The sequence below is a fragment of the Panthera tigris genome, chromosome B2 (genome assembly GCF_018350195.1).
Source record: "Panthera tigris isolate Pti1 chromosome B2, P.tigris_Pti1_mat1.1, whole genome shotgun sequence".
Classification (NCBI taxonomy): domain Eukaryota; kingdom Metazoa; phylum Chordata; class Mammalia; order Carnivora; family Felidae; genus Panthera; species Panthera tigris.
This window is the reverse complement of record NC_056664.1, coordinates 8,368,452-8,393,152: the sequence shown is the minus strand read 5'-3', so window position 1 is coordinate 8,393,152 and position 24,701 is coordinate 8,368,452. Positions and strand designations below refer to the sequence as shown.

Here is a 24,701-nt window from a genome sequence, read left to right as displayed (position 1 = left end):
AGCACCTGGCTGGCCTGTGTGTGGAGCAGAGCATGAGACCCTTGATCTCAGGGCGGTGAGTTTGAGCCCAGGTTGGAGTGTAGAACCTACTTAAAATAAAAATAACGGTGAAACCTCTTCATGCAGGAGTAATCACTAGACCTATGAGTCGGTCTGTATACCAGTAAACCCAGGAATTAGTCTAAATGCCAAAGTTGTGTGAAAGAAGATTTTACAGGAATTAGATTAAAAGCTATTGTCTTTGCTTTGTCAAACTACTTAGATTCAAAGTAACCAGAGGGAGGAGGAATTTGGTGGGGGAATGATATTTACTCTTGTGTTATAAGGTGTTTGGGTGTGTTACAAACCTAGTGTCTAATATACGTCACTTATCTGACTACTGATCAGTATATTCTGAAATGTTATCCATTGTTATATTTACTGATTTATTTTTAAAGTAAGGGTATTCCACGACATATAACTGTTGATGTTGTCCTTTCCTAATATTCTTCTACCCAGCAAAAGGTACTGGATGCTGTCATTCCCCAATCCTGTGTATAACTTGTCAGAGAAAGGGTTAAGAAAGCAGAGTCCCTGGGGAAACAAGTTTCAAATTCGGGAGTTTTTACAATTATCATCTTGAACTGCATTTATAGTTATAAAAATAATTCCAGCATAAAATAAACTCGCCTTTAATAATCTATGGAAGAATCATAGACAGGTCGTTTGTTGGCGTAGCCACTTGGTGTGAGCAGTGCTAGTACCAAATATGAACACCCTGCATTTCTTTTTCATTTGCTCAGCAAACATATGTATTCACTGTGTGCTTGGTTCCCAGTTAAGCACACTCACTGTTTCTCCCCTCTAGTTTCTCAAATCCAGGGGCCTCCTCTGGCTTGCTTTCTGTCTCACCAGGGCTTAGTATGGTCCCTGCAACGTGAGGGACACACAGTAAATCTGTCAAACGAGTGAACGTGTCATTCAATTAGTAACTAAGTTTTAGAGGTGGGAGAATGTATTTTATTTATTTTTTTTAATTTTTAACGTTTATTTACTTTTGAGAGAGAGACAGACAGAGTGTGAGCTGGTGAGGAGCACGGACAGAGAAGGAGACACAGAATCCGAAGCAGGCTCTAGGCTCTGAGCTGTCAGCACAGAGCCCGACGCGGGGCTCGAACTCACAGACTGCGAGATCGTGACCTGAGCCGAAGCCGGATGCCTAACCGACTGAGCCCCCCCAGGTGCCCCTGGGAGAATGTATTTTAGATGTAGAGGGTGAGGATAGAGACAGGAAGAGTTTGTGGGTGGCTCTTACGAGGAACAGGAAGAGCCGCAGACTGGCTCCTCGCAGAGCAATGAGCAGGGAGTACTGGGAGGCCTCCATCCACACACGGTCTCCGAATCACTCAGGGCGCAAGCGAGCGACCGCATCAGTGGAGGTCGGGGAAAGCGGAGGGCAAAGGGTGGGCAGACAGAGGTGACAGTAGTTGAAGTGCTGTGTCATGAATTGAGATCCTGCAGGGAATCGGTGACCTGAGTGTTGGGTTTGAGGGACTAGACGGCTCAATGAAGCTCAGACCCAAACACGAGGGACTAAGGGGATGGCAGTGTTTGCCGAGTGGCTCCCATGTGCAAGCAATTTAATAAAGTCTTGTGGATGGAAAAGGGCCTCCCCGATGACCAACACGCAGCGTCTGCTCTCCAGGAGATGCTGACGCACAGTAAGTGCCAAAGGTCTGTGGGAGCACATAGTTAAAAAGATTCTTTCTGGGGGCGCCTGGTTGGCTCAGTCGGTTAAGTGTCTGACTTCGGCTCAGGTCACGACCTCATGGTTCACGGTTTCGAGCCCCACGTCAGGCTCTGTGCTGACAGACAGCTCAGAGCCTAGAGCCAGCTTTGGAGTCTGTGTCTCCCTCTCTCTCTGTTCCTCATCTGCTCATGTGCCCTCTCTCTCTCTCCCTCTCTCTCTCTCTCTCTCTCTCTCTCTCAAAAATAAATAAAGATTTAAAAAATTGAAAGAAAAAAATTCTGTCTGGTGGGTGGAGGTGGGGATCCGGCACAAAAGAAGTAATCTTTGAACGGGGCTCTTCAGGATGAATGTAGTGCACGGAGATAGTAGGGTAGGCGTTCCAGGGCAAAGAGAACAGCGTGGGCAAGATGTGGGCTTGATAAAATGCAGGTCCGTCAGGAACGAGACGTTGTCTTTGGTGTTAGCCGGGAACCTGAGGCAGAGCCCTGATGCGGTACTTGGTACTTGATTCTCTGAGGAGCTGGGCGTCCTTGAAAGTTGTTAAAGGGGAGAGTGACCTCAGATGACCGTGCATTCGGAAGTGAACTCTGGCCTCTATTCAGAGGTGGGTTAAGCAGTGGCTCCAGACCGTGGCTTCACATTAGCATCACCTGCAAATGTTTGCTGAAATTCCAAATCCTGGGCTGTACCCCAGGTCGTTACATCGGAATCCGTGGCGAGGGGGTCCAGACGTGGTCGGTGCAGCCGGGGTTGCGCACGAACGGTTTGGAGCAGGGATTGGCAAACTCTTTCTGTAAAGGGCCAGATAATAGATGTTTTTGGCTTACAGGTCACACGGTTTCTGTTGTAACACTTCTCCCCCACCACCGAGCGCAAAATCGACCACAAACAATGCGAGAACCAATGAGCGTGACTGTGTTCCAGTAAAACTTGATGGGAATTTGAGCTATGTATAATTTTCACATGTCACCAATATTCTTGTTCTTTGGTTTTTGTTTTTGTTTTTGTTTTTGTTTTTACTTCAGCCACTTAAAATTGTAAAAACAAATCACGGACTATACAAAAATTGGTGGCCAGACCAAATTTGGCCAGGCCAAATTTGGCCTGCAGACCATTTTCTGCCAGTTCTTGGTCTGGAGGATGAAAACTGGACCCGGAGAGTCCAGGAAAGAAAACATTACTACAGTAATCCAGATAAGAAGTAAAGTTAACTCTCTTTTGTGGTCATTAGAAGGTCAGACTGAAGATAAGTGATATTGAATTGATATTTATAGCAACTCATACTCTCGTGTGCTACTTTTGAGCGCCAGAAGTTCCCATACAAAGGAACTTTGAATGAACCATTGTGCGGTATGTAGTATTTAGGACCCTTTGACTTTGTCTTTTTAATTTTATAGGCGTTTTATTTATGTCGCAAGGCTGTTTCTCTTCTAACTGCTTGAAATGGCTACACATTTTGGCAATACCTACTCCTACCATTACAGAACAGTTCAGTCTCCTTCCCTTTCTCCTGTGCCAGGCACGCCTTTGTCGCCAAAGAATGACCTTTCCTTGCGAACAAATGTTCTCTTTAGAAAATAAGGTGAGCTTGATATAAGAAGATATGGCCACTGATATTTTATCAGCTGAATTAATGCAGAATTCCCTTTTTAGACTTTGCTCCAGCATTTGTTGCCTACTTAAGGAGCTCCTTTACCCCGCCCACTGTGAAAATGAGAGACTGGTTATCGCAGCCACAATTCCACTGAGGTTATTTGAGAAACCACAAAGCCAAAAAGAAAAAAAAAAAAACGTTCCCTCTGATACCTGCTGTGCTTCAAAATCAGTGGTACGTCTCCACATTTGGCTGGTTGGCTTTTTTTGAATACCATTAACAATGGGTGAACTCACTGGCTTCCCTGTTTCCTAACTCCCACTCTTTGAAGTCTGCTGTTTCCTCTAAGTGTCTTCTGAGACATGCCTACGCCGTGCCCTCCACTGTGGGGACTCCAGACTCTAAAGAACCTGAAACTCTCCTTGAATTTGCTGTAACCAGAAGCAGAGAAGGAAATTCAAGAGCATAGACGAAGTTGGGTCATCTCTGTTACCTTCCAGATCGTACTAGAAAGTAAGAGGTGAAAAATGTATGTAGGCTTAGAGCAGCCTATTTTTCTTTACTTTCCCCACCCTCCTTACTGTAGCCATTTATCACAGAACACAAAACTATTACATACGTGCCTTAGGAAGGAAAAGCAGATGAGATTCTGAAGAGTTTGTTTTCCTGAGTGTTTTGGGTGTCTTTGATCACCAGACCTATTTCACATCACTAATGTTTTTTTTTTTTAAACTAATTTTGAATTCGTTATTTTAGGTTCCAGGGACCTGTTCTTTCTTCTTAGTGATCTTGAGTGATTATTATCCTAGGGACTCCATCCAAATATGTCCAATATAAAGAGTGAGATTGTGATTGAGTGCTGATAACGTCAAGTGCTTTTAATTAAGCTTCTGATGTTTTATACATTGATAACAAAACAAAGTTTCAGGTTTATTAAATTAGCCTCCCATTAATTTTTCAGAAGCACTCACCAAGGGAACTAGATATATAGCAGTAGCCTATTCCCTGCAGCCAAAGCCTCGATGTGCCCCTGAGGAATTCCTGAAGAGAGTTCATTCTCGAGTCAAGGAAGAGGTTGGGAAGTAAAGCAAAGCTGCTGACGGAATATCGACGTTAAGAATGAAAATGCTGTTTGAATTCAGAACCCAGAATGGCAAAAGCTGAAGGCCAGCGGGGAACCCACGTAGAAGACAGAGGCTGACAGCTAGGAGAGACCTCAGGGAGCATATCGGCTGCTGGTCCTCGACTTTGACCGCACGTTGGAAAACCCGAGAGCTTTCAAATAGATCCCATCATGCCAGTTAGCTCAGTGCCACTGGGGATCTAGACCAGAGCCCTGGTATATTTTAAAGGTTCCTCACTGGTTCCAACCTGCAGCCAGGGTTGAGAACCACTGAGAACCACTGGCCCCTCATGTCACGACGTCCAGAGCGGATTCCTCGCCCAAGGTCAGAGAGCTGATTTGCTGAGGTGTTAACTTCCGTCTTCTACTCTCAACTTCTTGCCTCCTTTATTCTGTATGTTCCCCGTGTGATCACATCCCTTCTTCTGCTTTATTAACTTACACCTGTAGGCTCATGACTCCCAGATCCATGGCCCCCATCTCTCTGCTGGCACCAAACCCTTATGTCTCACTCCCCCATTATCTCCCAAATGTATCACGGCCAGCCGCTCAAACACATTCTGTTCAATCTGAATTCCCCACCCCACCTGCCACCCTCCACCCCTTACCCCCCAAAAACTTACTTTTTGCTTGGATTCCTCATGTCAGTGCAGGGAGCGCTTCCCTTCCCGTGGTTATCTGAACCTGAAATCTTAGAGCCATCCACGTCCTTCCCTCTCTTGCGCTCCTTCCCTAACCGGTCACCAAGAGCTGTAGGGCCTGCGCCCTCCCTCTTCCTCCACCCATCCCACCTCGTCGCCCCGCCTAGCTGAACCTGGGATGGGGTGCTGTCCTTTCCTCTGAACCATTGCCACGTCCTGCCGTGCCACCTTCAGCCTCTAGCCTGGCACCCGTGCTCCACCTCTCACACCATTAGGAAGCCCCTTCTGAGACCTAGATGTGACTGTCCCCTTTGCAACATTGTGTGCTCTAGTCCTCTAGCCATCTCTCTGGTTCCACGGCACCACCTCCTTTCCTTTCTTTTCCCCGTGTGCTTACATCCAGCCTACTTTCTTACAAATCATAAATGGCATAATCTATCTATAGACTCCGTTCCTTTAGTTCTTTATCAAAACCTGAACTCTCCAGTAAGCTATAATCTTTTCCCTCTTCCGCCAAATGCTGGCACGTCGCAGACTGAGTTTAATAAGCCTGGCACTGCCCGCGTCCTGACGACTGGATCCTGGAGCCTGCCCCCGGCAGGAAGTGTAGTAGAAGGTCCCAAGGCAGACAGGAGACCTACCTTACCGTCAGACCACAGTTGTGGTTGTTAGCACCTTCACTTACCTCTTAGCATTTCCGAGCTGCTTCCATTCTTATCCCTGACTTTCATGTCCTGGGTATCCTTGCTAAGCCCTGTCCTCACTTAATTCTCCTAGTTCTTGCAAGTTTTACCAAGAACCCCTTTGACCCTCAGTCATTTGTTTTTAATCTTGCACATCTTGGCTGGTTTTTTGGCCCTTTTACCTCAGGATGTGGTTCTCTGACTTCCCTACTGAATGCGTGTCCCCGGCAGGCACTAACTGACCAGTCCTTGTCCCCTGGCTTTTATTACATAGAATTTTGACTCCAGTCTCTTTGGGAATTTGTTTAGAACCTAACACTCCCAGACCCTGCCATTGCCATTGCCTTGTGTGCCTGTAGGACACAAAGGTCAGGTAGGGCCTGATGAGTTGTCTTGGCTACTTCTCTTCTGTTTCTCCTTGCCAGGGCTTCACTACTTCTCAAGCTCTCTGCCAACAAGGGGACAAGAAAAAATAAGTGGCTTTAAACTCTCCTTTCTTACTATATCAGTTATACTTTGTTTTGAACCTGTGTTAGTGGTTTGCCATAGAGTTGGCAATACATAGTTCCAAACAATCCAAGCAAAAAAAAAAAAAAAAAAAAAAAAAAAAATCCAATTCCATGTCATATGATACTACTGTAGGGGAGTGTGAGTACCTTATAATAATAACACAGTCATCTTTATTTCTTCCTGTCATGCCTTGTGTCATTGTCATTCAGTTCACATACACAGATCCATGCAAAACCAAGTACATTGTTGCTGTTACTGTTTCGAATAAACTGTTATCTGTTAGATCAGTTAAGAATAAGGAGAATAAAATTTCTTTTACCTGCACTTTCCCCCCCACGTATTCAGTGCCCTTCCTTCAGATCCAGATTTCTGCTCTCTATCATTTTCCTTCTCTCTAAAGAACTGCTTTTAACGTTTCTTGCAAATGAGATCTACTGGCAACAAATTCCCTCAGTTGTTGTTTGTCTGAGGAGGTTTTTATTTATTCATCTTTGAGGGATAATTTCACAGGGTACAGAATTCTAAGTTGATGGGTTTTTCTTCTCAGCACTTTGAATATTTCTTTCTCTTCTTGCCTGCATGGTTTCTAAGATGTCAGATACAGTTCTTATCTTTGTTCCTCTATAGATAAGAAATTCCTCCCCCCACCCTTGGCCTCTTTCAGGAATTTGTTTTTGATTTACTATAATTTGAAAATTATAATAGGGGCGCCTGGGTGGCTCAGTTGGTTAAGCATCCAACTTCGGCTCAGGTCATGATCTCACGGTCCATGAGATCAAGCCCCGCATCAGGCTCTGTGCTGACAGCTCAGAGCCTGGAGCCTGCTTCGGATTCTGTGTCTCCCTCTCTCTCTGCCCCTCCCCTGCTTGTGCTCTGTCCCTGTCTCTCAAGAATACATTAGAATAAGAATATGTAAAAGAATAGGTTTTCTTGTCATTGTCCTTCTTGTGTTGTCTGAACTTCCTAGATCTGTGGTTTGGTGTCTGACATTAATTTGGGGAAATTCTCAGGCATTATTGTTGCAAATATATGTGTTCCTTTCTCTCTTTCTTCCCCTTCTGATGACCCCATATGTTACACTTTTTGTAGCTGCCCCCATAGTCCTTATATTCAATTTTTTTTGAAGTTTATTTATTTTGAGAGAGAGAGAGAGAAAACATGAGCCAGAGAGGGGGAGAGAGAGAGAGAGAGAGAGAGAGAGAGAGAGAGAGAGAGAGAGAGAGAATCCCAAGCAGGCTCCTTGCTGTATGAACCAAGAGATCATGAGCTGAGACTAAGAGTTGGATGCTTAACCGACTCAGCCACTCAGGCGCCCATGGATATTCTCTCTTTTTTTTTTTTCCCCACTTCAGTCTTTGTTCTTTTTTCATTTTGGTTTTTGAGAATTCTCTTGATCTGCCTTGAGCTCAGAGATTGCTTCTTCATTCATGTCCAGTCTACTGATGAGCCTGTCAGAGGCATTCTCCATTTCTGTTAGTGTTTATATTTAGCATTTGGGGGGGGGGATGAGTTTGGGGGAGGCTCATTCTTAGATTTCCATCTCTCTGCATTTTTCATCTGTTCTTGCATACTGTCTACTTTAGCCATTAGAGCCCTCCACATATTTTAAATTCCCAGTCTGATAAATCCAGCACGCTGCCATGTCTGGTCCTCAAGCTTGGTCCGTCTTCAGATTGAGTTTTTTTGTCACTTGGTATGTCTTGTAATTTTTCTCGATAGCCAGATGTGATGTGCTGAGCAAAAGGAACTGCTGAAAATAGGCCTTGAGTTACCTGGTGTTGAGGTGTGAGGACAGGGAAAGCATTCCAGAGTCCTGTGATTAGAGCTCAGTCTTTTAGTGACTCTGTGCCCCTGGACTGCAAACATTTTCTTAGTGTTTCCCTCCTTCCGTGGGTGGAACAGGATGGCTAAGTGGACTGAGGTTGGGTATTTCCCTTCTCAGGTTAGCTAGACTCTGGTAATACCCAAGCAGGTTAGAGTCTGGTTAACTGGTTTCCCCTGAGGGCAGGCCTTATTAAGAACGGAGTGTTCTGGCTGGTTTCACAATGCTGCTTTGTCCCCTCCCCATGCCAGAAACCACAGGAGATTTTTCTCCCATATTTACCGTGGGAACCTGGTTGAGCTCCTGGAGGTAAATCTCTCCGTGTCGCGGACCACCTGCTCCCATCCCATGACTGGATCGCCCCCAAGCTCCTAATAGTCATCTGCCCTGAGCCTCCCTCAATCCGTCAGTTACCCTTCCGGTTTTCCTACAGTGCTGGCTCCTATGGCAGCCTCACACTGCAGGAAGCCACATCCCCCGTGTCGGCTTCCTGGTCCCTCCCAGTTCTGGGGGCAACACTTTCTTCTGTTATTCCCTCCCTTATGCATCCAAAAAGAGTTGTTGGTTTTTCAGTCTGTTCAAGCTTGTTACTTGCCGTGAGGCCAGAGTGGTGACTTTCCAAGCTCCTTACGTGCAGAAGAGGGAAACAGGAAGTTACTACATTGAAGCTCAAACCTGCTCTTTCGGCTTCTTACCGCTAGGTTTACTGAGACATTTATATCATAGTATCTACAAGTAGACACTGAGCACAGAAAACACGGACTTCGTGCGGGGAGCCCAGGAGAAGTTAAACTGGAGGATATTGGTACAGTTTGATTGGTTCCATAACCTCACCTTCCAAGTCCAGATTCTCATCATATGTCGTGCTCCTTTCAGATCTAACTCCTGTGTCCCCTTGATGAACATGGAAATGATTACACTGTCTGGAAGCCTGAACTGTTAAAAAAAAAAAAAAGCTCCATTGGGGCTTTTAGCTTGGTGGTTGTGTCCGAAAAGGAGTTTAAACTTGGACATGAAAGGAGTCATCGGTGTTCTCTGTTCTTAGAGAGTGAAATACAAAGCAGTTTAGGAAATACCTACAGGTTGGGGTTCTCAGAAATCTACAAGTTTTACCACAGTTTCAGACTGCCTTAAACCCAGCTACCTACGCAGCCTGCAAGGCTCAGCACACAGTCGCTTGTCATCTCCCTCTCGTCTCTGCAGCCTGGACCGCAGGATTCGGGATGCAGGTGACGGGAAGGTGCCTCGTACAGTTGACAGAGTTGTTGGGCACCCTCGTTCTAAGCACATCACACACCTTGTTTGACATGTTTACTTTTTACACACCCGGAGAATTAGCAGGTGCTTGCATGACTGCGTTGTTTGTTTTAACAGGCTAAGAAGTGGGAGGTAGGTTAGACCCACACGATGATGCAATAGGAAAGTATCTAATTATTCCATTTTTGGCTCAGCGCTCAGTTTCAGTTAAAAGTGCTGATAGCAAGGCTCAACAAGTCCTGTAGCCTAGTACCCTTAGCATTGTCTGCCTGTGAGAAACCGGCTTGCTACCAAGCATGGCCGCGCGTTAGCCCCTTGCGTGTAAGATCTTCCATGTGGCTAGAATTTAGCAAAAGATCTCAGAGTTCCTGTAATGAGGCATTACAGTGTGGACGCAGAAGGCTCTAAAAGCCCCATATCTATTTCCGCACGCTCAACGAGCCAACTTGGAATATTGTGTCTGCACATAGACTGTTCACAAGTTAACTCCTGAGAGCCAGACAGGTCATGGTTGTTTGGACTGGTATATTCATCCTGACGTGTCAGGGTGTAGGTTACGATTGGTCCTTGAACTGTCTTCATCGAGTGGAAGGAGCAAGGTTCAGGGTCCGGGAACTATCGCTACAAGTAGACGTGGTCCAAGGCAGAGATTTGAGATCTGGGGTGACTAACTGTTTCTGTAAAGGGCCAGATAGTAAATACTTGAGGATTTATGGGCCATGTGATCTCTGCCATAACCACTCAACTCTGCTCTCGCAGCGTGAAAACGGTCATAGATGATACGTAAACAGAAGCGTCTGGCTGCGTCTTGGTAAAATTTTGCTTACAAAAGCAGGTGGTGGACTGGGTTGGCCCATGGGCCATCATTTATATCAGCCCCTGCCCTGGATCCCAGAATGTACACCACTGGGCTATATGATCCTGACCTCATAGGAAAAGTAGTGGTAGTTTTCAGTTAACTGAACCAATACATATAACTTTCAGTACTCATAGCCAAGACTTCACTGTATTTGTATATAATGAATTTGTTGTCAGAAAGAAAAGCATTTTTCCTCACTGGCTGCTTTGGGTGCTAATCCGAATTGTTATTTACTTGTCATTTATACCCCACTTCCTTCCCAGAATAATTTGAGGTAAAGACATGTATAGATTTTAGCTGTCAAAATAGAGATATAAAACCAAAACCACATGAAAAGGTCACACAAAACAACCTCTGAATATTCCATTTCCACCGGCCAACCCAAGCTAGTCGTAGCTCAGCCATTTGAGGACTGAACAGTCTTTTGGACACCTCCTAAATTGAACACTGATACGCTCCATATTTTATCTTTCCTAGCATCGTTTCCTTTCTGAAAAAAAATGTCCCTCCACGTTTTATAGTGAATCTTGTACCAAAGGAAATGTTATTATCCGTCGTTTTTCTTCTGATTGAAGCACAAGCCAAGAACTGTTACACAACTGAGTGGGTACATGGAAAGGACAGAGAAAATGAGAAGCTAAGGAAAACCTTGGTGGGCAAGCTACCTGTACAATACAGATTTTAGGGCTCTTCTAGAGCCAAGGGACTATTTCCAATCAGTGAGAGGCTCATCCTTGCTCTCCATGGAAAAGGAGTGTTGAATCACTTTAGAGTTTAGTGGTCGGAGGCCCTCTTACGAGGTGAACGGAGGAGTGAGGGTTTGGGCTGGCGGCAGGGAGGGATGACCTTTAGCAGGTGTCAGAACGTAGAAACAAAGCCGAGTGACTTGAAGGACTGGCAAGTGGAATTGTGTCCCCAAAGACAGTGCGGAAATAGGAAAGCTGGTCTATAGGAGTGCAATGAGTGTGTACAAATGACTCTAATGCAAGATCCTGGTTAATAGCAGATTCAACTCCTTAGCCAAGTGGCTGCAGAAGGTCATGTACAACCCAGGCCAGAAGGTCTGCTTACGTCACTGGCATAGGAAGGTGTGACAGACGTGCTCACACAGACCCTGGAGTTGGAGGAAATCGGGAAGTACTTCCCAAGAAAACATGGATACCAGGCGAGGATTCATTCACAAGTGAAGACCGAAGCAGCCAGGAACCTGGTAGTCCGATTAACAACAGCAGAGGGGAGTCCGAAGCAGGGTGTGGGCTGTATCAAGGACAGACCGGCCATGCTTGTGCCAGAAATGTAAGATGCGGCAGGGGGCTAGCTATGGCGAACACTAAATAAACGTAAGAAAAAAATTATAGATTTTTTATTTTAATGTTTACTTATTTTTGAGAGAGAGAGAGACAGAGCATGAGCAGGGGTGGCGCAGAGAGCGAGAGGGAGACACAGAATCCGAAGCAGGATCCAGGTTCTGAGCTGTCAGCACAGAGTCCAATGTGGGGCTCTATCCCATGAGCCATGAGATCATGACCAGGGCTGAAGTGGGACGCTTAATGGACTGAGCCACCTTGGCACCCCAAAGAAATAAATTCTATAATTGGCATCTGAGGACATGGTCAGTATCTGTCTTAAAGATGTTTTATCTGCTCTGTAAATTGAGAAGTAATTTTTGAGGTACCGAGCTGGTTCAGTCAGTTAAAAGTGCCTGACTCTTGATTTTGACCCATGATCCCAGGGTCTTGGGATGAAGCCTGAAGTCGGGCTCTGTGCTGACAGCGTGTGGAGCCTGCTTGGGATTCTCTCTCCCTCTCTCTGCTCCTCCCTGGCTCCTATTCTCTCTCTCTCTCTTTCCCTCCCCCCTCCCCCCCAAAAAATAAATAAATAAACTTAAAAAAAAGAATTTCCAACTTTCACTTCAATCCCTTCTCGTTCACTCTTGGTGAGACGGCAAGTTGGGGCAGCGTTTGGCCTCATCCATCAGGGTAACCAGCGTGGCATGCTATTTGACTCTGTATCTGTTCTTCTGTACTTTATCTTTTTTAAAAAAATGCACACTGTCAAGCTGGCAAAGATGTTTGTGCAAAGGTGATTGTTTTATTAAAGAACTAAAATGAGTTACAGAAAAGAGTTCAGCTTTCAGAAGTTTTTGGATTGCAGTACCCCGTTTAAGGGGTTCAGATCTGGTTATACAACTCTTTTAAGTTTGGCAGGGACAAACTGTGAAGTGGAAAAAGTAGATTTTAGGGTAGTGTGTACAGAATGATCTCCTTTTTTTTTTTTTTTTTTTTTTTTTTTTAGTTTTTTTAATGTTTATTGTTGAGAGAGAGAGACTGACAGCATGAGAGGGGGGGAGGAGCAGAGAGAGAAGGAGACCAAGAATCCGAAGCAGACTCCAGGCTCCGAGCTGTCAGCACAGAGCCCGACACGGGGCTCGAACTCACAGACCGCGAGATCATGACCTGAGCCGAAGTCGGACGCTTAACCGACTGAGCCACCCGGCAGTCCCAGATCCCCTTTCTTTGAAAGTGATAGTTGTCGATAAAAATATATGCACAGAAGATCTAGAACCATACACAAAATTATCTGTGGTCGTTATGGTGGGTGGACAGGTCGCAGTGTGTGAGAAAACAATCTGCCTCTTACAGTCAACGATAATAGAGAACCCCACCCTCTCTCCAGGGTCACAGACACTGGGGGAGCAGGAGGTAGAGACGGTTCTCAAGTAGTGGGTTCAGCTTGAGAAAAACATATCATTAGAAGGTAAAAGAAGTTGTCTTTTCATAACGATATATGAGGCTCGTGTCATCATTATAGATGCTTACAGTTAAATGCCCGTCTAACTCAGGTGTATTCATTTATTCATTAGTGTCGCAAATACGCGTTGAGGGCTTACTGTGCGTGAGACACCGGGCAAGGCACTTGGGCCGTACAGCAGTGACAGGACAAAGGTGGCCTCCAGCATACAGCTAGAGGCTCAAGCAGACAGACCCAACTGTGACTAGGAAGCCAGATGAAGGTATTTTGTTTAAAAGGATGCCTAGCAGTGCCTAGTTCAGAGTGACAGCGCTTGGTATTACAGTGAAATTGCACACCCTCAAATGTGTTTGGGTTTTCTTTCTCTTCAGTTTTTTCCTTCATTTTACTCTCTGAGTTGTGTGTTTAAAAATAGAGGTTTTTTTTTGAGGATGATTCGTGTTTCAACCAGGAAACCTCTAGGAAAGGTTGCCTGCCTGGTCTGTGACAACCACCCACATAACCATCCAGTGGCTTTCGTTTCTAATTGCATCCCTGTGTCCCAGGTTGGCACTGTGGCCCCTTGGTTTGCGCAAGGAAGAATCTCTAAACAATATGTTAATGCAGGTAGATGGGTAGAAAGACGGAGATAGGTAAGTCTGCATATAGATCCATATGCCTGTATATATTTTTGCCACCTGTCCACTCAGATGTTTGTGTTTTCTTCCACAGAAAAAGCAAAGAACAAAAGATCTCTCTCGGGTGTTCCATTCTTACAATCCGTATGATCACAAGGTAAGAGAAGCATGTTATTCGTGTATTGGCTAGATGTCTTTCTGAACATAGAGCAGAAGTCTCACTAGTACATAGCGATTCTGAAGTACATTTTCCGGTTATGTTTACATTTCCATTTTAATTTGTCAACTCTTTATCTCTTCTAAAGAAATCAGAAAATCTTTATTTCCGAACTAATGTCATTCTATTTTATTCACATTAAAATGCAGTTGCATATTGTCACTGAAATCTCAAAGTCGATGGAAAGACAGATCTGGGGGCATTATTTATTTGGTTGGGGTTTTTTTTCCCCCTTCCAAACACTAAAGTGATGCACTTGACTTTTGAATTGGTAAAGATCGTTGAAATAGGAACTGCCGACTGTTGGTTTTCCATTGCTCCTGGTAGAAAGTTATTTCTTTCTAAATAAAATCCCCAACAATGAGCAGTATATCGCATAATATCTGAAATACCCACTGCCAAAAGTTTTGCCTTCTAGAAGACCAAATAGCGTCACAACTCTTCCGTGTTTGTGCCCCAGCTTTATAGACTCATGGCCAGTCTTGCTTCATTTATATCCCATGTTCTGCGCTCCCCATATTTGAAGAATTCCCGAATATCTTTACTTATAAGCATTTCACCATATAATGGTAAAAGATAAGGGCTCTTTAACACACACACACACACACACACACACACACACATTTAACTGTTTCTGAGGAAAATGCTCCACACCACATCATCACAGGGAAATATATTACAAGATTTCCGAGACTTGTGCACAACTTCTATTTCATGTAAGGTTCCAGTAAATCTGTTAATTCGAGGTGATTTCAGAAGCGAACAAAAAATTTGCACAGTTGAAATGCTAATATAAACTTAAATCCTTATCTATGAATTTACAAGGAGACATGTGGTGGGGATTTTTTAACTAGCCAAAATAAGTAGTGTGAAAACTATTTTCCTCAGTTGAGAATACGGGAGATGCCTGGATTCAGGAGGAAAAAATTGTGCCAGTTGTTCATAGAAGTTGAAAGATTTTCAGTAGCTTCTGGTGTTTCTATAGTGACCAGTTGACTTTAAGCACCAACAGTTTGCGAACGAGGTGTTTCTGCTTCATGTGACCATGGCAATATACGGTACTAAAAATTATATCATTTCAAATTACATTTTTCAAGTTAAACCAGTCGCTTTGCAGAATGTGGCAATTTGTTTGAAAGACATGGAGAGAGCTGGGAGTGCCTGACAAAGGGGAGAGAAGGTGCAGGCTGATAAGTAATACACCAGCAAAGGGAACGAGATTCCTGATGGGAAAGCTGCATTTTTTTTTTAAGATGAAGCCATTTAACATCAATGCAGCAGTGGGTAAAGTTAACATTTAAGAACAATAAAAGGCTGTGACAAATCCAAGGTTTTGCCTGACTTGTCTGAATTTTGCCCACTTCTAACATTTTTTTAATTCACAGTGAAGGGAAATTCCATTATTCTTTTATTAGAGCTCTTAATGGAACTTCGCCATTTGCAGCCTCTACCGGCTTCCTCTTCATATCCTTTGTGGCATTGTATCAAAGTCACCTCAGATTATTTTGGCTTCCCTTGTGAAGACTTCATTCCTCTACAAATTAGTCACTGGGCAATGAGGAATTGAATATATAAATGCGAGATGGAGTGTTCCTTTTGATCTTTGCTTTCAGATCGGTAATAAATTATTGTAAGGAGCTAGGCTGCTTGATGAGTGATTTTTGAAGTTCCAAAGGTTTGGCCTGTTGGCATCCTGCTGTATTCTGCATGTGTAGTGACGGAAAAGGGGAAAGTTTCCAGGCGGCTCCTGCCCCTTACTTGCCGCCTCCCTTTTCTCTGGGCTCCATCCAGGGCAAGTCTACCCCGGTCACTTTTCACCTGGTCTCCTGTTGATGGGTGTTTACAAAGACTAGCATCACAGGGACTGAGTAACAGACACTGCTTTCTCAGTCTTAGAATGTACCTTTTTTCCCCACAAATAAAATACAAGGGGGTTGCCTTTCCAGTTACTTTGTCATTTTAATTACCCAGTTATATTCAAACAAATTAGCTTTCTAAGCAGATAGGTTTTAGCTAGAACAGTTTGTAAGATGTGGTTAAAGTTGGCTTAAACACCTCCTGTTTGGTGAGATTTCTGTAGCGATCTTTGGGTTAAATACATACATGCATTGTAAATGAAAGCTCGTATAAAATAAAATATAGGCTGTTTGCGATTCACTTTAAAAAAAAAAAGGCAAGGCAGGGGGTGGGTAGGGAGGGTACAATAAGATTGGCCACGTGTTGATGGTTATTGAAACTGAATGATGAGTTTATGGGGGCTCATCATGCTATTCTGTATATATTTTCTTTCTACATGTTTGCAATTTTCCTGGGAGTGAATTTTGTGGTATTCCTTTCCTCACTAGCTAGATTCCTTTTATTGTTAATTTTTCCCTTGATGTACATTTATACCAAAGTAGGAACACTAGGCGTTTCATTGGGTTCATCATGCTGAGTAAACTCAGCAATGCAGCTCTTGTTCTAAAGTTGGCATGACTTCCTGGGGCTACATCCCAAATTATAGCGGGTCACCAAAATGATAGCCTTGCCCGCTAGAAACTGTTAAAACAGTTGTAATTACAAAGGGTAGTTAGTACAACTGTTCTGTTCTCAGTGAGTCAGTTACATTTGCTCTTCTCTCCTCCCCGCCCCCTGCCCTCCTCGACCCAACCCAGATTGCTCCTGCCTGACCCCAGACACCGGAAAGTCACCGGGTTAAACAAATGTGTTGTTTGAGTGAGGCCAGGTGCATTTCTTAATCATACTCTGAAGCCATTGTTCAGGTTGTAAATGGTCAGTTGGTTTTCTCTTAAATGCTGTTGCAGAAACTAACAAAATTTAGAGCAAAATGTACACTCAGAATGAGTCTTAAGGAAAATACCTCATTTATTTTTTATACTCTTAAGACAAATTTTTCTGGAGACTGGAAGAATTTCATTTTGGACTATTATCTCTGGTTCCATATCCATTTTTAGAAATTGTTTTTAGTTCTTCTAATGCAGACATATAAAAAGGCTTAACCAAAGCTAAATCCCACTCATCTGTCCTAATAAAAGGGGACATTGGTAAAGACAGTCCAAAGTGGCAGGTAATCTGATTGCATTTTGTGCATCGGATGCTGTCCACTGTTATTTTAATAAGCCACGTAATAAACATAGCTTGTAATTTCTGAAAACACCTCATACTACTTACCAGGAAAGGTTACAGGTCTGGAGGCCTTCCAGGTCACTGAAGTTGAATTTTTTCTTTGGATAAGTTGTGGATAAGTAGAGTAGGCTATAATCAGAACACTTTTCATTAAAACTGCATAGTACCATGTGCTTTCTGTCTTTGGCCTGAAAAAAGTATTGCCATGCATATAAAAGATCTCTCTCTCTCTCTCTCTCTCTCTCTCTCTGTATTTCCTTCCTTTTTTCTTGTTAGATTTTATCAGAGTTATGTGTTCAGGGGGAATGTCTAAGTTTATTACCTAAACACAGATGTTTATAAAGTGCTAATGTAAAAAGCTATTAAAAAATACGAAAATGCGTGGAAAGAAAAAGTACAAAATTCTGTTTAAGTCTGTAGTGGTTTTTAACATCTGCATAGTTGAGTAAGTTTCTAAACATAGTTAATCTGCATAAATTAATATGCATTCCACCATTAAAAGTGAGTCTTTAACAGATTACCACTATTACAGTTTGTGTATTTTGCGAAGTGGGCATCTCATGTGCTTTTAGTGACTATAATTATTTTAATAATTATCTACACTTATAAACATGAATGAATAGGCACACATGAGAAGAAACATTATTATAAAGCCATGTTGGTGGAATAAGCTTTTGTTTTTTCTTTCTTTCTTTCTTTTTTGGTGACTAGTGTTATTTCTACAGACACAGATGTATATCAGTTAAACTATAAACAAATTCATATGTGCCCCCAAAACGGCTTTGTATGAATACGCTTGATGAGTTAGCGTATGAGTAGATAGAAAACAAACATTAGTGCTTGCTTCAGCCAGAGGCCTTTTGTGCAGGCTTCTCTGCTCTGTAAAACCCAGCTCAGAATCTGCAAAGTCTGCCAGTCAGGACTGTCAAAATCCATGTTTAGTTCTCTCTCCTCACCTCATTACTTCTTCAAGTCCCCCTGCCCCCCATCCACACACAGTCCACTTTTAAAAAGACTATTTCCAACAAATATAGATGTCTGGTTTCCCAAATCACCGTCAGCCCTAGCAGCAGTTACAAAGGGGGTGGTTATTGCTTCAAGAAGTCAGAGCTCCACTGAAACGTGGCGGCATAGTAAAAATGAAGGCCAGGACAAGGCCATAAAGACGCTAGGTCATTAACAAAGGAACTCTAAGAAGTGCAGCTGCCCAAGACCACTTAACTTGGACCCAGACACCCAAAGATCCCTGCACATTTTAGTAGTCCCAGAGTAAAACAATCAGGCTTAAAGTACATCAAGAAGCAGATGTTTTAAAATAGTAGAGATGTGTGTAGTCTATTTTTAGAAACAGTGGTATTTTAGGGGTAAATATTATTTATCTTGAAAACTCTTTGGAAAGCTGGTTTCTAAAAGTTGGGCAAATGAAGTATTACTATAGAAGGTGGCTTAACAACAGAGAAGTAGGAAAAGAGTGGTTAAACGTGTGTTGGTAGTTGGGTTGAAGGACCAAACAAATGTGTTGTGAGCGGGAAAAATGAGGGTAGAATCCATATTCCACCCCCCCAATCACTTATTTATATAATTAGCTCCTGTAAAAATATTAAAGGGTAAGGTATTTTTATCTTAACGATTATGCGAGGCGTGACTTGAATGGAATAATTGTCAGTAATATATCAGTACAATGCCTCTTTAAGGACAATATAAATATACAAAAAAGTACTGTCACCTATTTGCACAACCCCCACGTCCTGAGACTGCCTTAAGAACTGCTATTAATGCAAAGACATCTGGGAACTCACGTTGACTCCTGTACAGTGAAATAGTGTTTAATAAAAAGTGTGAAATGTTGTCCGTGGCTTCATGTGGACAGAAGCGTACAGCAAACATTTATCTTCAAAGTCTTGGGTGGGGGGCAGGGGGGAGTCTTGGGTTCAACCGCGATCCTTTCCTTCTTCCCTAAGAGACTGTTAGTCTCTGTGACGTCAAGTTTTTGTAAATGCACATAACCTACCTGAAGCAAAAGGGACAGTTTCACTTTAGAAATGCTGTGTCGATTTACATTTCTCCATCCATCAGATTTGTCTAGTGACTGAAGGTCACAAAAGTCACTTTCCCCAGCTCTTTATGTCTGAAGAATGGTGGCCATTTGACTCGGTCCCGAGGCAGCTACAGTATTGGCACGGCTTCATCATCCCCTGTGCTTTCAGTACCATAATGTAGCAACAGAGTGCTTTGAGTGGTTCTTCTAGAGAGGGAGATGTGAATTTGGATCATTGCCTGCTGGCCCTGTTGAGCTTTGAGCTATCTGCTGTCTGGAAATAGCATATTCAGTTTTTAATGGATACGGCACTCTATGATAGCCAGATTTTCATGGCACATGCGGATAAAGAAACAAGTTATTGATTTGGCATGTTTATGCCATGCTTAAAACAGTTCTCCGCAGCAGATTGTCCAAAGCCATTTGTGCACTTAACTCTCTTCCCCATCTTTGGCAAAGACTAAAAAATGTTTTAAAAGTAATTTTAGGGATGTTGCTAAATATCAGGAACAATGGGATACACGTCTAATTGATCGCGTTGCCTTATTGTGGTTACACGTGCCGCACTTAAAACCGTGCTCAGGTTCTGGCCTTGAAGCCCAGGGAAGCGAGCACGTCGGTAAATAGGAAAACCATTTTCCTCGGCTCCAGAAACTCCAGTCTGAAGCCAAACGACGAACTCAGCCTCAAAATAATGGACGTAACTAAAGAGCTCTCTTGGTATAAAATCTGTGCTTCCGTTTGTTAAAATGTCTCTCCTCTCAAGGTGATCGTGTAATTGTTACCAGAGACGCACGCAGAGTTCAGCTGGTTCTTTTACTTCAACAGTCAATATCCCTGGCTACCCCGTTGCTTCCTGATCTGTGCCAACCTGACCCAGAAGCATTTTCCTGGTTTTTAACCCTCCTCAGCGTGTGATTCAAGCCGAGTAACTCATCATGTTTCCTCGAGCCTACCTTTACCACTGAACCTTTGTGTTTCTCTCTTTTCCTCTTAAAGTGACATTAGATCTAAAAGTCAAACGGTTTTTTTTAACACGTTAGTTTACGTTGTTACTCGGCAGGGATGGGTAGTATGGAAGCGTGTGTAAATGGCAGAGATTTTAATGTTGCTAAAATGATATAGCCACCACCCGATGGATGTCAGAATTCTGATTTGCCAGTCACCTCACCCCGAAGTTTGGCAAAGAGAATGGAATCTCAGTGGACCTATTTGGTTGGTGGTGTGGTTACGACTATGATTATGATTACTACTCAACTATTTAGAGCACACCCTGTAACTGGCACTCTCCTCATAGCTTTACACACACATAACTCACTTACTCCTCATACCTTCTGATTATCCTGTTTTACAGTTGGCAAAACTGAGACGTGGAGAGATTAAGTGATTGCTCAAGGTCACGTAGCTAGTAAGTTACAGAATAGTCTAGCTCCAGGGTCCAGGCCCATCACCTCTGCACCACAAGTAGCTGAAAAGCCACAGTGTAAGATGCTCTGATAAAAGGCAGATTGACGGCTCAAGCTCAAGGTCAAACTGGGCCTTCTTACCTGCCTCTCTCCTCTGTTCCCAGTCTAAATTTAAAGGTCAACTCTGGGACTGCCTGGGTGGCTCAGTCAGTTAAGTGTCCATCTCTCAATTTCGGCTCAGGTCATGATTTCGCCGTTCATGAGATCGAGCCCTACATTGGGCTTTGCGCTGACAGTGCAGAGCATGCTTGGGATTCTCTCTCTCCCTCTCTCTCTGCCCCTCCCCTGCTTGCACTCTCTCTTTCTCAAAATAAATAGGTAAACTCTGTGTAGAAATAGATGTGTAAGAAGGAATAAGAGAGACAGAAGACAGAAGTAGGGGGAGACCAATGACCTCCTTGTAAAGCAGCCAAGCCTGTCCTAAAAACCACCACCTTCACCTTCACTCTCTCCCCACTCCCCCAACCTCCCACGCACCTGATTCAGGTACCATCAGCCTGGGGCAAAGTCATCCTGAATAAAGCTGGACATCAGAGACTTAGCGGATCGGGCACTGCCTACACTCCGTTTCTCATAGAGCCCTGTCCAACTTGCTTTCTTGCCTGACTCCTCCCTATGGGCGTGGGGGCTGGGCAGATAGGCCTCACAGGGGTTCTGGCCAAAGGCTTTGGAACTCTTTAGGACCAGTACGGCAAGTGTCCATGCCAGAGAAACAGGGCAAGTCAGATTCTAAATCACTTGAGAAAGGTGGAGGAGAAAATCAACTGAAATCCTGACGCATAGAAATAGGAAGACGGCAGCAAGGCAGCTTAGAAGCAGGTAAACGCTGTCCTGTCCCATTTATCAAGACATCGGCTGGCGTTTGTGACTTCCTTCCACGGGCAGGTGGAGTCATGGGCAGAAAATGGAAACCCCTCCACCTCTCCACCCAAACACGCTCAGAAATGTTAGTAACTGGGGAAGAGCGAAGTTCATAATGAAATCCTTTGCCAACATTCAGTATAAAAGTATTGATAAAAAATAATCAAAAGAAGATCTACATAGTGGATCTGTGTAGATGGTGGTTACTGTGTTTTCAACGTATTTATCAAACCTAAAAATACCTCCTAAAAACCTAAAAGTTTGTACTGCCATTGGTTGTATCCTGCCTCCACGATACTTACTAGCATCAGGAAGAGACGAGGACAAGGCAGGGCCAGGAATCATGTTGTCCCAAGGGCTGGGGCACGGTACTGCCCTTGCCTCCCCCAGCCCCACTGGTCACCGCCTCTTGTCCCCTGTCATCAGTGTTTGTACCCTGCCCCAACCATGTTCTGTGTCTCGTCGCTGCTGTGCACTGTCATCTACCAACCTTTCCCACCCCCACCAGGACGGCACGCTATTCACTTGATACATTGGGGCTACCAGAATCAGCAAATGAAAATACAGGACCCCCCAATTAAATTTGAGTTTCAGATAAACCGTGAGTACTTTTTTCTAATACAGATGTGTCTCAGGCAATATGTGGGATGTATTTTTATTAAAAATGTATTCATTTATCTGAAATTTATATGCAGCTAGGTATCCTCTTTTTATCTGGCAACCCAGGTTGCAGGTATATGACACATTTCGCTTTGGCAAATTGAGATAGAAAGGTGGAAAGAAAAGAAAACCCAAAATGGAACGGAATTTAAAAGAATTATTTTAAAACCTCCGGTGCGTGTGTGTGACGGGCGTGGGGAAATGTTTGCTCCTGTTCCTCATCCCATCCTTGTTGTGTCACATGCCTGGTCTACTCTCAGAGGCTGACACCTATGTGAGATAGACTTTTGCCAACATTTACCATTTTAATTAAGAAGATACAGCTCACCAGGGGCACCTGGGTGGTGCATTCGGTTAACTACCTGACATCTGATCTCGGCTCAAGTCATGATCTCACGGTTTGTGAATTCGAGCCCCACGTCAGGCTCTGGGCTGATGGTGCAGAGCCTGCTTGGGATTTTGTTTCTCCTTCTCTCTGCTCCTCCCCCACTTGTGCTGTCTAGCTCTCTCTCAAAATAAATAAAAAATTAAAAAAAAAAACAGAAGATAAAACATGCCAGAGGAGAGGTGGGCGGAGGGGGGGCGGGGATGGGGGAAATAGATGATGGGGATTAAGAAGGGCACTTGTTGTGACGAGCACCGGGTGATGTATGGAAGTTTTGAATCACTCTCTTGTACTCCTGAAACTAATATCACACTGTACATTAGCTCACTGGAATTTAAATAAAAAAAGAAGGTAAAACAACTTACTCATTTGACCTTAGTTCTCTAAAATCTTGTAACAACGTTTTAACCTGGGAAATCTGGAAAATAGTGTGGAAGACACAAACAGAAGTTAAATTAAAAAGTGCCCATACCTTTTGCCCCCCACCCTGAAAAACACACTTTGTTTCTCAGCAATACATTTAAAAAAATTATTTAATGTTTTATTTGTTTTTGAGAGAGGGACAGAACATGAGCAGGTGGGGCGGGGTGGGGGGAGCAGAGAGAGAAGGAGACAGAGAATCGGAAGCAGGCTCCGGGCTCCGAGCTGTCAGCACAGAGCCTGACAAGGGGCTCAAACCCATGAACCGTGACATCGTGACCTGAGCTGAAGTCAGATGCTTAGCTGATTGAGCCACCCAGGCACCCCTCTCAGCAATACATTTCATCATAAAATCTAATTAATGACTTCTTTGTAGCTGAAGTTATTTTTATTGAAATGTACCGAGCAACATTAATGCTAGTGATGTTCACCGCAACCAGTGTAGGCATTCACTAGAGAAATGAGGAAGCTGTTACTGCCTTTTTTTTTTCTTTAGCTCTACTGCTCAAGTTTTAAGACTGTCGGGAGTCCTGTGATTGGTGGGCTGTGGGTTGATACCGTTTTTGGAATGAGCTCCCCAGGCCTGGCCTGTGTCTTCCTCAGCACATTATTTCAGTGGCTGAAAGGCCCCAGTGTGTGTGCCTCTCCTATGATTACCAACCTGCAGTACAGATTCTGACTTGCACAATTTCCAGAATTTTGTTGCCAAAGAATAGTGAAATGCAAGTGTTTCCACAGGCCAATAATTCATCCTCTCAGGGGTTTTTGTGCAAGATTAAGGAGACAGGATTACAGTTAGGATTTGCAGTGCTTTTTCAGTGTATACATTAACACTCTTATCTTGAAGTTGGAAGACTAGAATGTTAGCATCTGGGAAAAAAAATAAGATAACCAGCTTCTCCTAATGACTGTTAATATTTTCCACTATTCAACACTACCTCTGGGTGCCTTTCAGAATTCCGGAGGTATTTTAAATGCACACGTGTCAAATAAAAATAAAGGAATTTTAAAAACCCAAATTCTTTTCAATTTACCTCCATTGATATGTGGAACATACATGGGTAAGAAAGGAGAATATTCCACGTTTAATTACTGTAAGGTATAATAATCTAGCTACTGTGCATAGAACAGATCTCTCCAATTCACTTTAGGATGTTTTTCTTTTAAAGAGGGATGCTTTTTTAATTTTTAATGTTTATTTTTTTGTAGAGAGACAGTGTGTGTGTGTGTGTGTGTGTGTGTGTGTGTGTGTGCGCGCGCGCGCGCGCGTGCACACACACACACGCAGAGGAGGGCCAGAGAGAGAGGGAGAGAGAGAGAATCCCAGGCAGGCTCTGTGCCATCAACACAGGGCTGTACGCTGGGCTCAAACCCATGACTTGTGAGATCATGACCTGAGTCGAAATCAAGAGTCTGGACGTTTAACCCACTGAGCCACCCAGGCACCTGTAAAGGGGGATGATTTTAAAGCTGCTTGTTTGACTTTACTCTTGACTTTTTATTTGTTATCAACACTTTCTTCTTCAGATTTAGTTTAAAAGTTTCAGTTGGTGTATTTAAGGTTTTAAAGTGCCTTTCCCCTCAGCACTATGCCTGCCTGGGGCATTCTGACGTTCTCCTGGTTTGTGCAGTGTCTCTTGTGCAAGCTGATTATCTTCCTCTGTCCAATTCTTTGTGCTTCTATTTTCTTACCACTCTACTTTTTCGCTTCTCCACACAATGTGCTAGATATTCTTGCCTTTTGCCCTCTATTATGTTTCTGCTTGGGGGTATAATTCTTGGGATCTTCAACATGGTGCGTTCTGGTCCTTTCCTGCCATTGACGATAGTAATGTGACAACTCAGCACGGGGGTCTGGCATCTCTTCATGTCTCCCTAAACCACGGGGCTGGGCAAGCCTTTATGGCTCTTGTAATCCTGCCACGCCCCATCCCACCTCTAC

At 43.7% G+C, this 24,701-nt stretch overlaps 1 protein-coding gene across 5 annotated transcripts in view; it reads left to right on the top strand.

The window, feature by feature from the left end:
* CDKAL1 (CDK5 regulatory subunit associated protein 1 like 1) overlaps positions 1-24,701 on the top strand; it is a 703,328-nt gene that overhangs the window by 518,059 nt on the left and 160,568 nt on the right. For 4 of the 5 annotated variants that reach the window (XM_042985612.1, XM_015541091.2, XM_007074528.3 and 1 more), the window contains exon 13: positions 13,681-13,743. In XM_042985612.1, coding sequence (XP_042841546.1) covers positions 13,681-13,743 — 63 coding nt within the window. Of the gene's footprint in view, positions 1-13,680; positions 13,744-24,701 lie in introns of those variants that run through there. The other variant, XM_042985613.1, reaches the window with a different exon arrangement.